Source organism: Homalodisca vitripennis, unplaced genomic scaffold (assembly GCF_021130785.1).
Source record: "Homalodisca vitripennis isolate AUS2020 unplaced genomic scaffold, UT_GWSS_2.1 ScUCBcl_5656;HRSCAF=12485, whole genome shotgun sequence".
NCBI classification, from domain to species: domain Eukaryota; kingdom Metazoa; phylum Arthropoda; class Insecta; order Hemiptera; family Cicadellidae; genus Homalodisca; species Homalodisca vitripennis.
In genome coordinates this window covers 825-17,436 of record NW_025781769.1, presented here as the reverse complement: position 1 = coordinate 17,436, position 16,612 = coordinate 825, and the positions used below count along the sequence as shown (strand labels likewise).

Genomic DNA, 16,612 nt, shown 5'->3' with positions numbered 1-16,612 from the left:
CTACTGCTATAAAAATTGAACACTAAAATAAGACAGATAAACAATTGTTATACACATTACATGATATATAAGCCAATAAATTACCCCTTTATTTGGTATTAGGCATCAACATGTTAATAAAGTTAACAAGGCTATGTCATAATACTGGAAGAACGTGCATACAATTGTGAACATTTTTTAAACGAATTTAACACACTAATAATTCTGATTTTTTACAAGTAAAATAGTGTAAAAATAACCAGATATTATAATAGTATATCTTCCATATTATGTTTGCTGTTTTATTATTATTATAAAATGATCAATATTCTTTAACACTATAAAAATAAACCTATACAGAGAGTGGAGGAACCTTATTATATACAAGAAAATATCGAGGAACCTGACAGAATATAACGAGAAGTAGCGCACAGACGGACCAATATATGTACGTAATGCCCTTTGAACTTAAGCAAAAGATATGGTTAGGGTTATTCCTTGGACCAAAAGCATTTTATGTACCAAATTTAAGTCTTTAGGACCTTTATATTAATCGTTATCTCATAGGTGGGCACTTCAAAATAAAAAGACTTTTTCCATGGAGCAATAGAAACCTGTATAACAAATGGCAAGTCTTTACGACATTTCTATCACAAGTTATTACAATAACGGACGGATGGACGGATGGGCAATAACACGATTGTCAATAACGCCCGGTCGGATCCTTTATTATAGTACTACCTACAATGTTATTGTTATTGTACTAGGTTTGTTGTGACATGTAACGTGTCTAGTTATAATGCATTGTTTCTCCATATTTGAGGTAACTTTTAAAGCAACTTTTATTTTGTTTAGTTACTTGACAAATTATTACAGTTTTTACTTATTTGTGCAAACTAATTACTAAAACTGGTTTATCCGCGTGTTTCACGTTTAAAACCGTCACTTATGAAGATCTGTTATTTTTGGTGTCATTAAAATATCCTTAAAAATAGAAAATACAAATTTTAAATTGTGGCTATTTAAAACATTATATTTAAGGAAACTAATTTAAAAACTCAGGCGGTTAGAAACAATTTTATATAAACATGAATTTCCTCCAGGTTACAAATCATCACTTGATCTCAGAGCTGTTGAAGATCAGGTCAACATCAACATCAACATTGCTGTAGCGAACATTTGCCAGCACAATTGGTGCTGATTACTTCCATCTCAACATCGTTCAGACTTCAGCAACTCTCCAATTTACCGATCGCACTGAACTTATTCTCAAATCGCTGGAAAATATTTAGTTTGCCTCTGCAAATAAGATACGGCTTTTACGAGTAGTTCTTTCTCTGGCAAAATTTATTTCCTGGAATAAATGTTACCAGATTAGTGGCTCGTATTTCGTAGCTGGTGTGTTTAATCTGCGTATTTTAATATTATTATTGTTAGAACAATTTACCTGCTTTTCTCTTTATTAATTGTTTTATTTATGTTATAAGTTACACGATATCACTTATCGTCACGTATTGCCTTGAATGTAAGAACAAGATAAGGTTCCAGTCAAAGGTTTTTGTAACGAACAGAAGTAGCTTAAATTCTTATGTTTCATAAATTGATACCTGAATTTTTTAATAGTGACGTTTACAAACTTAATGTGGGATCCGAGAATTCTAAATGTTGTTCATTTCACAATATGTGGTAATATTCTGACTAATCGTACTAGTGGAGTCTGACACCTATATATTTTTTAGGTGAAAGTGTCTGAGATTCTTTTTCTATGGTGAAGGTCATCATTGAGAGAGTTAATAATTTCCTTGAACGACTGCTCTGCAGTAAAAAACACATCACTGCAGATGTATCGGTAATTCCATAGGTATAGCTTACTGCGCGAGATGACTGTTGGAGTTGGTGCGGTTTGTTCCCTAAGAGTCAAAGGTTCTTACCAGCCTAAACATAAGGAGGTGTGCCACCCCCTCCCTGTTTTGACTGGAGAGGCTGGTCCCTTCTTCCGAGTGGACATGGCTTGAGATTAGTGCCCTAAATTCACGATTCTCGACAGGAGGCGGCCCCTACTCTTAACATTATCCATCCAAAATACCCTGTCCCTCCGGAAGCAGCGCAAAGGTCCTTATAGCACTAGGTGTAATTTTCTAAGCTTCAAGTCCTAAGAAATAAATGCCTGAAAATGCTTCAACAAGGTGTTCTTGGACCAGAAATAAGGTTCCGAGCTGGTATTAAAAATGTTGTGAGAAATTTTAAGAAATAAACTAGTACATAGAACATCATCACTGATGATTAATGTTTGAATTTATAGATTCAATAACAGTAACAAAAGAACATGAAAAGATAACAGGACATTGAGGATTAAAGCCACCCTCTTCTTCAGATGTCATAACTCTTTACGAAACATTAACAATGGGCAATGTATAAAGCAATTTATGTACAGTATATTATACAACGAAAAAAATAAATAATTATTGTGAAATAAAAAGTACACACAATAAACTTCTCAATCTTCTAAAAAGTAATTGTTTTTTTTTCCTGGGAAAATCACTAGCATTGGGTAAGGCGCTGTAAATGGCAATGCCTAATAGTTTCTGTCCTTTAATATTAATGATCCTTTCACGCGAATAAGTCGCTCAATGCAAGCAATATACTACATGTGGACTCAAGGTAGCTACTGAAGGTGGCGAATAAGAGGTCAGGGACAGGAAGCGGTAATAGACGGGCAGATTGTCAATAAACGAAGAGTTATGAGTAGTAAATAACCGGAGCAGAGACCCAATTAGGTTAGTAAACTGCTCCCCATACTTAACTATGTAGGAACTTCAGGCAGCCTCTGCAGGTGGTGTAGAATATATAGGAGGATTGTCAAGACATCAAAGATATGGAGAGGTGGTTGACCACTTTGCAACAAAAAAGGAACTTATATAGTACTATTTCGTATCTTTAGCTATTTACGGGCTCATATCATCTACCAAGGAAGAATAAAAAAATGATTGCAATTGTTGATCATATTATTAATAAAAAAAACGTTATGACCAGAGAAAGGTAAGGTTTCAACAAACATGCTCAATCAACAATGCTAAGCAGATTTAAAAAAGGTCGGTTGTGAAAAGGTAGATTCCTTTATTAAGATTATTGTATGCCACGATCTAGAGATCAAGACAATGGAAGGAATGTGGATTTCGAATAAAGAAAAATAATACTGACAGCTTTGTGATGACTTTAACAGATTGTATTTTGAGCTAATATGGTGCATTTTAGATTATTTCAGGTTCGGTAATAGTACCGTTAGAGTAAAGTTTCAGATATTGAACATAGTCAGAAACCTGCGAGGGTTGTTTACATAAAATTGGCTTTTGTGAAGTTTGAAAACTACAATACACATTTATTGGATTTAAATAAATTCAGTTGTGGAAACTAGAATTTAAAGATATTTGATTGATTTTAATAGTAAAATAGTAACACTTATATGTTGTATTAACGTGGCTACTGCCTAAATAATGGGTTTGTCATTGATATCAGCGTAAAGAACATATAGTTGGATAAATTTAATTAGAAGTCATTACCTTAGTGATTTTAAAAATTCTAGAGGTCAATCGAAAAATTAAACCCTTTATAATAGTAGTTTGTAATTATATAATATAATATTTTCCAGTCTTAGTGGTTCTATTAAAACACTCAGTTTAATTTGATATTCATAGTTTAAAACAAAAACCAAAACACCTAGGGCTTAGATTACAGCAGTGATTGTTTATGTCGGGACCAACCAAAACACCTCGGGTGTAGATTGGATTACAGCAGTGATCGTTTATGTCGGGATCAACCAAAACACCTGGGGTGTAGATTGGATTACAGCTGTGATTGTTTATGTCGGGACCAACCAAAACACCTAGGGCGTATATTGGATTACAGCAGTGATCCTTTATGTTGGGACCAACCAAAACACCTGGGGTGTAGAGAAGATTACAGCAGTGATTGTTTATGTCGGGATCAACCAAAACACCTGGGGTGTAGATTGGATTACAGCTGTGATTGTTTATGTCGGGACCAACCAAAACACCTAGGGCGTATATTGGATTACAGCAGTGATCGTTTATGTCGGGATCAACCAAAACACCTGGGGTGTAGATTGGATTACAGCTGTGATTGTTTATGTCGGGACCAACCAAAACACCTAAGGCGTAGATTAGGCTGCAGCAATGTTTGTTTATGTCGGGATCAACCAAAACACCTAAGGCGTAGATTAGGCTGCAGCAATGTTTGTTTATGTCGGGATCAACCAAAACACCTAGGGCGTAGATTAGGCTGCAGCAGTGATTGTTAATGTCGGGATCAACCAAAACACCTAGGGCGTAGATTAGGCTGCAGCAGTGATTGTTTATGTCGGGATCAACCAAAACACCTGGGGTGTAGATTGGATTACAGCTGTGATTGTTTATGTCGGGACCAACCAAAACACCTAGGGCGTATATTGGATTACAGCACTGATCGTTTATGTCGGGATCAACCAAAACACCTGGGGTGTAGATTGGATCACAGCTGTGATTGTTTATGTCGGGACCAACCAAAACACCTAAGGCGTAGATTAGGCTGCAGCAATGTTTGTTTATGTCGGGATCAACCAAAACACCTAGGGCGTAGATTAGGCTGCAGCAATGCTTGTTTATGTCGGGATCAACCAAAACACCTAGGGCGTAGATTAGGCTGCAGCAGTGATTGTTTATGTCGGGATCAACCAAAACACCTAGGGCGTAGATTAGGCTGCAGCAGTGATTGTTTATGTCGGGATCAACCAAAACACCTAGGGCGTAGATTAGATTTACAGCTGTGATTGTTTATGTCGGGACCAACCAAAACACCTGGGGTGTAGATTAGATTACAGCAGTGATTGTTTATGTCGGGACCAACCAAAAACACCTAAGGCGTAGATTAGGCTGTAGCAATGTTTGTTTATGTCGGGACCAACCAAAACACCTAAGGCGCAGATTAGATTACAGCAGTGTTTGTTTATGTAGGGATCAACAAAAACGCCTGATGCGTAGATTAGATTAAAACAGTGGCTATTTATTTATGTTGGGACCAAACAAACCACCTAAGGTGTAGATTAAAGTACAGCAGTGATTATTTATATCCGGATCAACTAAAACATCTAGTATATGTATATAAATAATACTCGAGTGTATATGAGAGAAGTGTTAATAAACCCTTGATACCAAGTCCTTAATGTAGATACTGAAAGTGTGGTTGCTATTTTACTTATACCAAGCAGTGTAGTTAGTAAATACTCTATTAGTTAAGGTGATGTTTTCCGTTTTTGGTTAGAATAATTATTTTTTAATTTTTTAAAACAAAAGTTTTATCACTGTCTCTTTAGATAGGTACCCTTTTTCTAGGCAAAAGTCATTTTTTGAGTAAGCCCATAAAACGGTAAAAATTACAAGGGAATTAAATTTGTCATAAAAAAATATTTTTTTATGAAAAACTTAATTTAAATGCATATAATTTACTTCAATTACGTCAAATCGTTGTCATAATTCATAAATCATTAAAAAAAAAGCATGTCCTATTGAATTTTTAAATCATGTTAAAAGTTCACATTCTTGTCTTCATCAGTTTTTATTTGGGTTTTTGATCTGAAAATGCCTCGATTTCCTAATTTAAATACTAATGGAGTGATAACATTTTTTCTATCTTCAATGTAGTTTATTTTAAAAAGTTATGTCTTAAAAAATTATTATCACAACCGAAAATCAATTGCTCCATCCGATATTTTGTATTCATGTAAATAACAGTAATTTTGGCTGGTTAGATCGTAGAAAACAAAATATGTTGAAAGGGCCTCAAGTACGTGTATGATGAAATTATACCCAGCCTTGCTTGGTAATTTATTACCTTAGGAGTACGTTTCCAAGGTGTATTCCTTGAATTTATCTGGTCAGTACTGATAGTGAAATATGTAGCTATTATTTAACAAATATTATGGTGTTAGAACAACATTAATGCGGTACTCGTAAACACCATATATCAAGCCGAGAATATTGAATTTTTTGTAAGAACAACATGAGTGGTATAACTTGCGTCACCTTGCGATCAGAGGTGACTTTGCAGATCTTCTGCATGTTACATCAAAAATCAAAACATAAACTCTCCGAAAGGTAGATCAGGCCTATGGAAGTACCTGTAAATTAGATTTTTCTCGGCTAACATGTATGAAGTTTTGAATGCTGAGGTTACAGGTACTATTACTACACAGTAATTTTATATGTGTAGTCATTGTGATGAATAAGCGTCAACGTGGAATTACAATCGATAATTGTTATACGTTCCTGTTAGTAACATTTTGGTCAGAATTTGAATGTTCAGTAAGTTAAGTGAAATATTGTTATAAAATTACTTCCAGGGACGTAGCAGTTTTAGTACAACATACTCAATGTATAATCTACTAATAAAAACTTTGCTGTTTTGTTTTTTCAGATGCAAGAAAAAAATGTTTACATAATTACTGAAACTGTTTGAATCACTATGTTATTAATCGTTGGGATCTGGACTCAAAAATAGTCAAGATATATATATGTCCAGTGTTTAATTGATCAGGAAGAAGTAAAATGACGAACAAAACCAGCTAATGCATATTGTGCACGTAAGCGAAGTTCATCTTATCGTTATCGTAATCCAGAAGTAAAAATAGATTTCTCGATACACTTTTAACTGACGTCAGCTGAAAAATACTACAATAATGTTGAACAAGAGGACAAGAGAAGGACTAGACAATATTTTCTACTTATTTACTATCAACTAATTTTAAACATATATAAAATATTGTTGTGCGTTTGGTTTTCCATTATTTAAAGCAACTAACAAGTTGGCAAAAATATTAATTTCTCGGAAATACAACATGCCATAATACTTTAATTCAGATTGTGATCGTACGGGAAGAATTAAAACAAATATGCTAAAAAATGTTACTTTTTGTCTTGCACCAGAAAAATAACAACGCTGTGAGATAAATGGAGAATAAAATAATCAGTTTTTTGTTGTTTTTTATAATTCACGATTCTTACAGTACTAGGAGAGCGAGATGAGTTAAAAATCGTCTCAAAACGAGGTTATTAGACACGGACGTATGGAGTTTTAAAATAATTTATATTCTATAAAATTGAAAATCTAAATGAGTAACAAAAATTTTTACAAGAGGATTTAAATATGTTAAATACGTTACCAATAATATTTTCTCAAACATGACTCCAGTAAATATCTCACGATTAAGAAGTTCCTTACCGGTATTGGAGGGTTGAGGAGAGCTGTCTGCTGAAGTAAGGGTCAAGGAGGTGAACAACAGAGACACCAGTAGCCAGGACATCTCACAAATGACTGACTGACCGCGAGCCATCGCCCTCATGGCTAAGAGCCAAATTACTACCTATCTCAATCCTCTGTTGTGTACAAGGCCGGTGCTCTTGGATTCAATCTATTTAAAGGCTAATTTATGTTCGCTATAACATGATGATTTTTATTTCTCATGTAACGTAAAATTGCGAATGAAATTAAACACTCTAAATTAATACAGGTATAACCAATTATTCTTTGTTTTAAGTTTGTTTTTGACGATTGAAGGATTATGAAGGAAACAGGATTCTCCGGACATTTGCCATCGTTCAGTTATAGAAATAATTAACACTACGTTTCGAAATCTGCAATCTGATATCTTCTTCAGGCAAATAACTAACCTAACACATAATTAGAAACTAGTAGATTAAAATAAACAAACCAGAGCGTTGTGACAAGTCAGGAATCACATAAAGGCCTACTCCTTTCTTTCCCTTCTATTTTTGCCGCCATCTTTTTTCTGCCGTGACGATTGCCATTCGATATTGGCCTCTGGTAAGTCGTAGGTGGTTGGTCGGCGCATGCAGACATATTGTGACCTCCATTCCGTAGTTCATAATTAGTGTTGTGTTAAGTGCTTGTTTTAGTGTTAGTGAAGTTGACACATAACATGGTGGTTGTTATTCCTGACTTAGGCGTGTCACAACGCTCCGGTATGATTTATTTATTTTAACCAAGATTGTAAACTATGTGTTAGGTTACGTATGTACCTGAAGAAGAGATCAGATTGCAGATCTCGTAACGTAGTGTTACTGATGTTTTGTATCACTGAACGATGGCAATGTCCGGAAAAAATCCTGTAACCGAAGATGTTTTCTATATTTTCATAGACTCTTTGGTGTGTGGAGAGAGAGGTAGTCATCTAGTTCACTGACCGGCTAGAAATTGAGTGGGAGAATATTAATCAGTAGGTACAGCACTTAGACAGATCAGTATGTAAATAGACCTAATAATTTATTCTGTCAATGGCCTTTGTTTTTTATTTTTTAGCGTAGGTCTTGCAATGCCAATAGTGTTTTAATTTATAGCACTGAACGTTTATGAAGAAAAGGGTCAAAACTAACTTACAAATATTTATTTACCTCCCCGAGAATCGAACCCGTGACCTCTAGCATAGAGAGCCACATCTTTAACCCTACGCTACGGTGAAGGTCAACTCAAAAATGATTTTAATCCTTGGAAATTCTCAAGTACTGTACCTGTAAAATTAAACTTTTTTGTAAAATATATTCTTCAATTAGTGATAATTATCCATAAATAAGATTAATATTAAGCGTTCAACAGCAATTTGTATATATTTTTTTATAATTTGAGATATTTACCAACCCAATATTTACGAATTTATTATGTTCAATTCACTCAAAAAATAAAAATCAGATTATCCCACTTCGAAACTAAAATATTTATTTTGAGCTTTGTTTTATTTCTGTGATACATTACATTTATGTGACAGCTGTAGTTATAAAAATCACATCGGATAGGTTAAAAGTTATAATAATCAACGGGAGTGTTCACTTCTGAAATAATTATACCTTCCAGTTCAACAAACGCGGGGTTCAATAAAAACCGATTTGTGATTTATATCTTGGCAGCCCCAAGGATGTCCACAAGAGGCACATTATTGAAAGCAGATTTAATGTCAAGATATTGGATCAACAGGAGATTAGTAGGTCTAGCCTAGAGCGAAGGATGACTGTCGTGTTGGGTGGAGTTCTCTTAGTCTGTTGCTAGCTTGAACATGACGGATGTACATCCCCTACCCGCTTTGACTGGACTAGGTTGGAACAGAGCTTTGTCCAGTGTTTCTGTTTAACGTCTGTTGACAGGATATGGATCTCTACAGCAAGACAGAGATATGTCACGATGTTAAATGCGTAAGCAATGTACCAATATGATGTCAACCACGAGAATTTCACTTTGGATTGACACCTACCCCGTAAGCCTAAGAACTGGGGTATCTGATATTTTATAGTGATGATGTCAAGTAGGTTACACTCGCAGAATTTGAAAAAAATTCACATAACAATTCATCCTCGGCGTGTCCTTAACCATCAATCCTTACTTAACATTAAGAATATCAACTAATATAATATCTACTACATAGTTGGTGGTAAATGGTTATAATGTGTAATAAAAAAATAATCCTCCGCGTATCCTTAACCATCAATGCTTACTTAATATTAAGAATATCAACTAAGACAAAATCTACTACATAGTTGGTGGCAAGTGGTTATGTTGACTAATCGAAAAATAACCCTCCGAGTATCCTCATCCATCAATGGTTACTTAATATTAAGAATATCAACTAAGACAAAATCTACTACATAGTTGGTGGCAAGTGGTTATGTTGACTAATCGAAAAATAATCCTCCGAGTATCCTCAACCATCAATGGTTACTTAATATTAAGAATATCAACTAAGACAAAATCTACTACATAGTTGGTGGCAAGTGGTTATGTTGACTAATCGAAAAATAATCCTCCGAGTATCCTCAACCATCAATGGTTACTTAATATTAAGAATATCAACTAAGACAAAATCTACTACATAGTTGGTGGCAAGTGGTTATGTTGACTAATCGAAAAATAATCCTCCGAGTATCCTCAACCATCAATGGTTACTTAATATTAAGAATATCAACTAAGACAAAATCTACTACATAGTTGGTGGCAAGTGGTTATGTTGACTAATCGAAAAATAATCCTCCGAGTATCCTCAACCATCAATGGTTACTTAATATTAAGAATATCAACTAAGACAAAATCTACTACATAGTTGGTGGCAAGTGGTTATGTTGACTGATCGAAAAATAATCCTCCGAGTATCCTCAACCATCAATGGTTACTTAATATTAAGAATATCAACTAAGACAAAATCTACTACATAGTTGGTGGCAAGTGGTTATGTTGACTCATCGAAAAATAATCCTCCGAGTATCCTCAACCATCAATGGTTACTTAATATTAAGAATATCAACTAAGACAAAATCTACTACATAGTTGGTGGCAAGTGGTTATGTTGACTAATCGAAAAATAATCCTCCGAGTATCCTCATCCATCAATGGTTACTTAATATTAAGAATATCAACTAAGACAAAATCTACTACATAGTTGGTGGCAAGTGGTTATGTTGACTAATCGAAAAATAATCCTCCGAGTATCCTCAACCATCAATGGTTACTTAATATTAAGAATATCAACTAAGACAAAATCTACTACATAGTTGGTGGCAAGTGGTTATGTTGACTAATCGAAAAATAATCCTCCGAGTATCCTCAACCATCAATGGTTACTTAATATTAAGAATATCAACTAAGACAAAATCTACTACATAGTTGGTGGCAAGTGGTTATGTTGACTAATCGAAAAATAATCCTCCGAGTATCCTCAACCATCAATGGTTACTTAATATTAAGAATATCAACTAAGACAAAATCTACTACATAGTTGGTGGCAAGTGGTTATGTTGACTAATCGAAAAATAATCCTCCGAGTATCCTCAACCATCAATGCTTACTTAATATTATGAATATCAACTAAGACAAAATCTACTACATAGTTGGTGGCAAGTGGTTATGTTGACTAATCGAAAAATAATCCTCCGAGTATCCTCAACCATCAATGGTTACTTATTATTAAGAATATCAACTAAGACAAAATCTACTACATAGTTGGTGGCAAGTGGTTATGTTGACTAATCGAAAAATAATCCTCCGAGTATCCTCAACCATCAATGCTTACTTAATATTAAGAATATCAACTAAGACAAAATCTACTACATAGTTGGTGGCAAGTGGTTATGTTGACTAATCGAAAAATAATCCTCCGAGTATCCTCAACCATCAATGCTTACTTAATATTAAGAATATCAACTAAGACAAAATCTACTACATAGTTGGTGGCAAGTGGTTATGTTGACTGATCGAAAAATAATCCTCCGAGTATCCTCAACCATCAATGGTTACTTAATATTAAGAATATCAACTAAGACAAAATCTACTACATAGTTGGTGGCAAGTGGTTATGTTGACTAATCGAAAAATAATCCTCCGAGTATCCCTCAACCATCAATGGTTACTTAATATTAAGAATATCAACTAAGACAAAATCTACTACATAGTTGGTGGCAAGTGGTTATGTTGACTAATCGAAAAAATAATCCTCCGAGTATCCTCAACCATCAATGGTTACTTAATATTAAGAATATCAACTAAGACAAAATCTACTACATAGTTGGTGGCAAGTGGTTATGTTGACTAATCGAAAAATAATCCTCCGAGTATCCTCAACTATCAATGCTTACTTAATATTAAGAATATCAACTAAGACAAAATCTACTACATAGTTGGTGGCAAGTGGTTATGTTGACTAATCGAAAATAATCCTCCGAGTATCCTCAACCATCAATGCTTACTTAATATTAAGAATATCAACTAAGACAAAATCTACTACATAGTTGGGTGGCAAGTGGTTATGTTGACTAATCGAAAAATAATCCTCCGAGTATCCTCAACCATCAATGGTTACTTAATATTAAGAATATCAACTAAGACAAAATCTACTACATAGTTGGTGGCAAGTGGTTATGTTGACTAATCGAAAAATAATCCTCCGAGTATCCTCAACCATCAATGGTTACTTAATATTAAGAATATCAACTAAGACAAAATCTACTACATAGTTGGTGGCAAGTGGTTTATGTTGGACTAATCGAAAAAATAATCCTCCGAGTTTCCTCAACCATCAATGCTTATTTAATATTAAGAATATCAACTAAGACAAAATCTACTACATAGTTGGTGGCAAGTGGTTATGTTGACTAATCGAAAAATAATCCTCCGAGTATCCTCAACCATCAATGCTTACTTAATATTAAGAATATCAACTAAGACAAAATCTACTACATAGTTGGTGGCAAGTGGTTATGTTGACTAATCGAAAAATAATCCTCCGAGTATCCTCAACCATCAATGCTTACTTAATATTAAGAATATCAACTAAGACAAAATCTACTACATAGTTGGTGGCAAGTGGTTATGTTGACTAATCGAAAAATAATCCTCCGAGTATCCTCAACCATCAATGGTTACTTATTATTAAGAATATCAACTAAGACAAAATCTACTACATAGTTGGTGGCAAGTGGTTATATTGACTAATCGAAAAATAATCCTCCGAGTATCCTCAACCATCAATGCTTACTTAATATTAAGAATATCAACTAAGACAAAATCTACTACATAGTTGGTGGCAAGTGGTTATGTTGACTAATCGAAAAATAATCCTCCGAGTATCCTCAACCATCAATGGTTACTTTATTATTAAGAATATCAACTAAGACAAAATCTACTACATAGTTGGTGGCAAGTGGTTATGTTGACTAATCGAAAAATAATCCTCCGAGTATCCTCAACCATCAATGCTTACTTAATATTAAGAATATCAACTAAGACAAAATCTACTACATAGTTGGTGGCAAGTGGTTATGTTGACTGATCGAAAAAATAATCCTCCGAGTATCCTCAACCATCAATGGTTACTTAATATTAAGAATATCAACTAAGACAAAATCTACTACATAGTTGGTGGCAAGTGGTTATGTTGACTAATCGAAAAAATAATCCTCCGAGTATCCTCAACCATCAATGGTTACTTAATATTAAGAATATCAACTAAGACAAAATCTACTACATAGTTGGTGGCAAGTTGGTTATGTTGACTAATCGAAAAATAATCCTCCGAGTATCCTCAACCATCAATGGTTACTTAATATTAAGAATATCAACTAAGACAAAATCTACTACATAGTTGGTGGCAAGTGGTTATGTTGACTAATCGAAAAATAATCCTCCGAGTATCCTCAACTATCAATGCTTACTTAATATTAAGAATATCAACTAAGACAAAATCTACTACATAGTTGGTGGCAAGTGGTTATGTTGACTAATCGAAAATAATCCTCCGAGTATCCTCAACCATCAATGCTTACTTAATATTAAGAATATCAACTAAGACAAAATCTACTACATAGTTGGTGGCAAGTGGTTATGTTGACTAATCGAAAAATAATTCTCCGAGTATCCTCAACCATCAATGGTTACTTAATATTAAGAATATCAACTAAGACAAAATCTACTACATAGTTGGTGGCAAGTGGTTATGTTGACTAATCGAAAAATAATCCTCCGAGTATCCTCAACCATCAATGGTTACTTAATATTAAGAATATCAACTAAGACAAAATCTACTACATAGTTGGTGGCAAGTGGTTATGTTGACTAATCGAAAAAATAATCCTCCGAGTTTCCTCAACCATCAATGCTTAATTTAATATTAAGAATATCAACTAAGACAAAAATCTAACTACATAGTTGGTGGCAAGTGGTTATGTTGACTAATCGAAAAATAATCCTCCGAGTATCCTCAACCATCAATGCTTACTTAATATTTAAGAATATCAACTAAGACAAAATCTACTACATAGTTTGGTGGCAAGTGGTTATGTTGACTAATCGAAAAATAATCCTCCGAGTATCCTCAACCATCAATGCTTACTTAATATTAAGAATATTAACTAACATAATACCTAAATATACAGTTTGGTGCCAAGTACTTGATTACAGTATCGATTAATCGTACGGGCCAATCCGGATTATTAATTGTTGCAGTCCTCCTATTACAAACACCTGGAGCCGTACACACATGTTTCACTCGCTGGTCGTATATCCTACTGTATACTCGATAGTTTGTAGTCTGATACAGTCAAATATTTGTTCCCCACCGCGGACTGTTAGTTTTTCCAGGGAATTGCAAATAGTGTTGTAATATTTACATGCGGTATTATATAAATACGATAGTGCAAAATGGATTTTCTCCGAAAAAATGAATAAAAGAGGCTTAGTTTAAAAATAATACATGGTCTTAAAAGTCGTAATAAATAAAAAATAAAAACAAAGAACTGTGTTTTTACATTAAAAGTATTATAAATAGTTTTATGTTTATAAAGTGGACTACACACTATAAACTGCAATTACGAGACAGTTACGTATATTAAATAGCAAAATAACTATTTTGAAGGAGCTGATTGGCTGCGGCAAGTCGGGACCCTGACAACACCGCTTTTCACCTTCCCGGTTACCAGGTTTGTTTTACTTTTAATTCAAACTATACGTTCTATCGGGTACTTAGATAAGTTTTATTGCTTAATATTTCTTCAAAATCATATTTGATCATACTTTCAAAACGGATTTGACATAGTTTTGGTACTAGCTGAGTTTTATTTTACGACTCCAGCTGCTAGGTGCTCACTAAAAATTGCTAAAGAAACTTGAACTGAAAACACCGTTCCACTAAAATTTGTGTCAAACTCTTTTGTTTTATCTGAAAAAATTACTCACTAATTTTCACCGTGACTACCACCATGTATAGTAGTCTAGTAACTAACTACTAATAGATTCACTCTTACGAGTAGAGAAGTGTCAGTTTAATCTTCGTCTTTTACTATAATACTATAACCGCTTATTATTCGAGTGACATGTGTAGTTTAAAATACGGTTGATGATTCTTATGCCATATTGCACACCAAATCCAAAAATATATTAAAAATCTGGGATATTCTTTCATACCTTTATTTTTCAAATATTTATCAACTTCGTAATGATATTTAATCCACTTTTTTAAGCTTAATGATTAGAGTAAATGTAAGTTTGGAACGAATCAAACTTGTTTCCAATGTTTTTGTTTTTACTTCGAAAAAAAGCAGCAGAAAAGTTTTCATAGAAAATTATAAGTTTTGATTGATTTTTAGATAAGTAACAAATTACTGTCATTTTACCAACTGTTAATGAAATGAAATTAATCCGATTAGTGATCTGAAAAGGTGCTGAAACCTAATAGACTCGAGTTGGAAGTAATCAGCACCGATTGTGCTGACAAATGTCGCCGGAGCGATATTGATGTTGATGTTGATGTTGACCTACTGATGGAAACGTTCAGCAGTTCTCTCGATTTTTGCTGTCTCTGATCGACATTTATATGGAACTTGATTTTCCAGTTTCTATTAATCCAAACCTATCTTGATGTAAACGTCCAACACTTTATCAGTTCTCAGAAGTATGAGATAACCGCAGTAAGTTTAAACTAGCGATTACGCCATAGATAGCAACATGCTTCTACCTTTTTCTCGGAGAGAAGGAAACTTCACTTTACCCGAACAAAACTTGCCTTGGGAGTAAATAAAAAGACATAAAATAAATAGATACTGTACTAAGTAAAAATCTATTGTACTTCTGTATTTAAGTGATATAGTCATTAAAAAACCTCATGTTATGGAATGAAAGAACAAGAAAATTTACAACGCGGCCTGCAGGATAAAATCAGAACTACTCTTTTGGAGTAACTAATACAAATCACACATACACACATACACAACACGCACACAAAATAAAAAATCTCAAATTTATAAAAAATATAACTTTTTTATCTTTTGCTTCATTTCAAAGAACGCGTAAGCCCTCCAACTTGACGCACAAAGTATATTTTCTTATCTATATTTGCTTTCTCCTAATTACTTTATCTATACCGGTTTTCCTGTAAGACTAATTTATACTGTAAGGGGCCAAAAGTAGTAATATGAGAATTTTCACTACGAGTCTATCTGAGTGATCTTTAAAATGTCCATCGAACCTCGTGCTTCTTTGTTTAAAATTCCACGAAGGATGATTTTTGAAGCCGAAAGGTGTTGTCCTTTCTAAAATCCCTATACCTAATGTCGGCCGTAATCAATGTATTAAACACCCACAGTTCCCTGCGGAAAAATCAAAAAGCATTATTTACATTTTTCCTGTATTCAGAGAAGTCAGGTTAAAGAGCTGTGACTGCGAAACAAAAAGATAAACCCACAAAAAGATTGATTACAACAACTAAACGTAAATTGTCAGTTACACATTTATAATCTGATTCAAAGCTAAGGTAATTAAGAAAACAACGTTTCATTTGATTTCGACGATTTAATCAATTTTATACATTTAGTCAGATGGAAGAGTTAAAAAATAATTAAATTACAAGCCATCAAACGATGCACAGAATTTTCCTTATGAAATTACGCTTATGGAATAAATTAAAATAGTTATTTATTGTTTCTTTGTTATTACGTTGACTAGTGTTAAACACGTAAATCAGCTGTTTGCCTACATATATTTCAAGTATATTTAGTTTATTAAATAGTAAACATAATTTCAGAGTTGAGAGTTT

At 33.8% G+C, this 16,612-nt stretch overlaps 1 protein-coding gene across 1 annotated transcript in view; it reads right to left on the bottom strand.

Moving 5' to 3' along the window:
* LOC124373469 (neuronal acetylcholine receptor subunit alpha-2-like) overlaps positions 1–7,381 on the bottom strand; it is a 34,355-nt gene extending 26,974 nt beyond the window's left edge. The window contains exon 1 of the mRNA XM_046831842.1: positions 7,252–7,381. Coding sequence (XP_046687798.1) covers positions 7,252–7,372 — 121 coding nt within the window. The 5' untranslated portion in view covers positions 7,373–7,381. The remainder of the gene's footprint in view (positions 1–7,251) is intronic.
* Between the last annotated feature and the right edge of the window lie 9,231 nt (positions 7,382–16,612).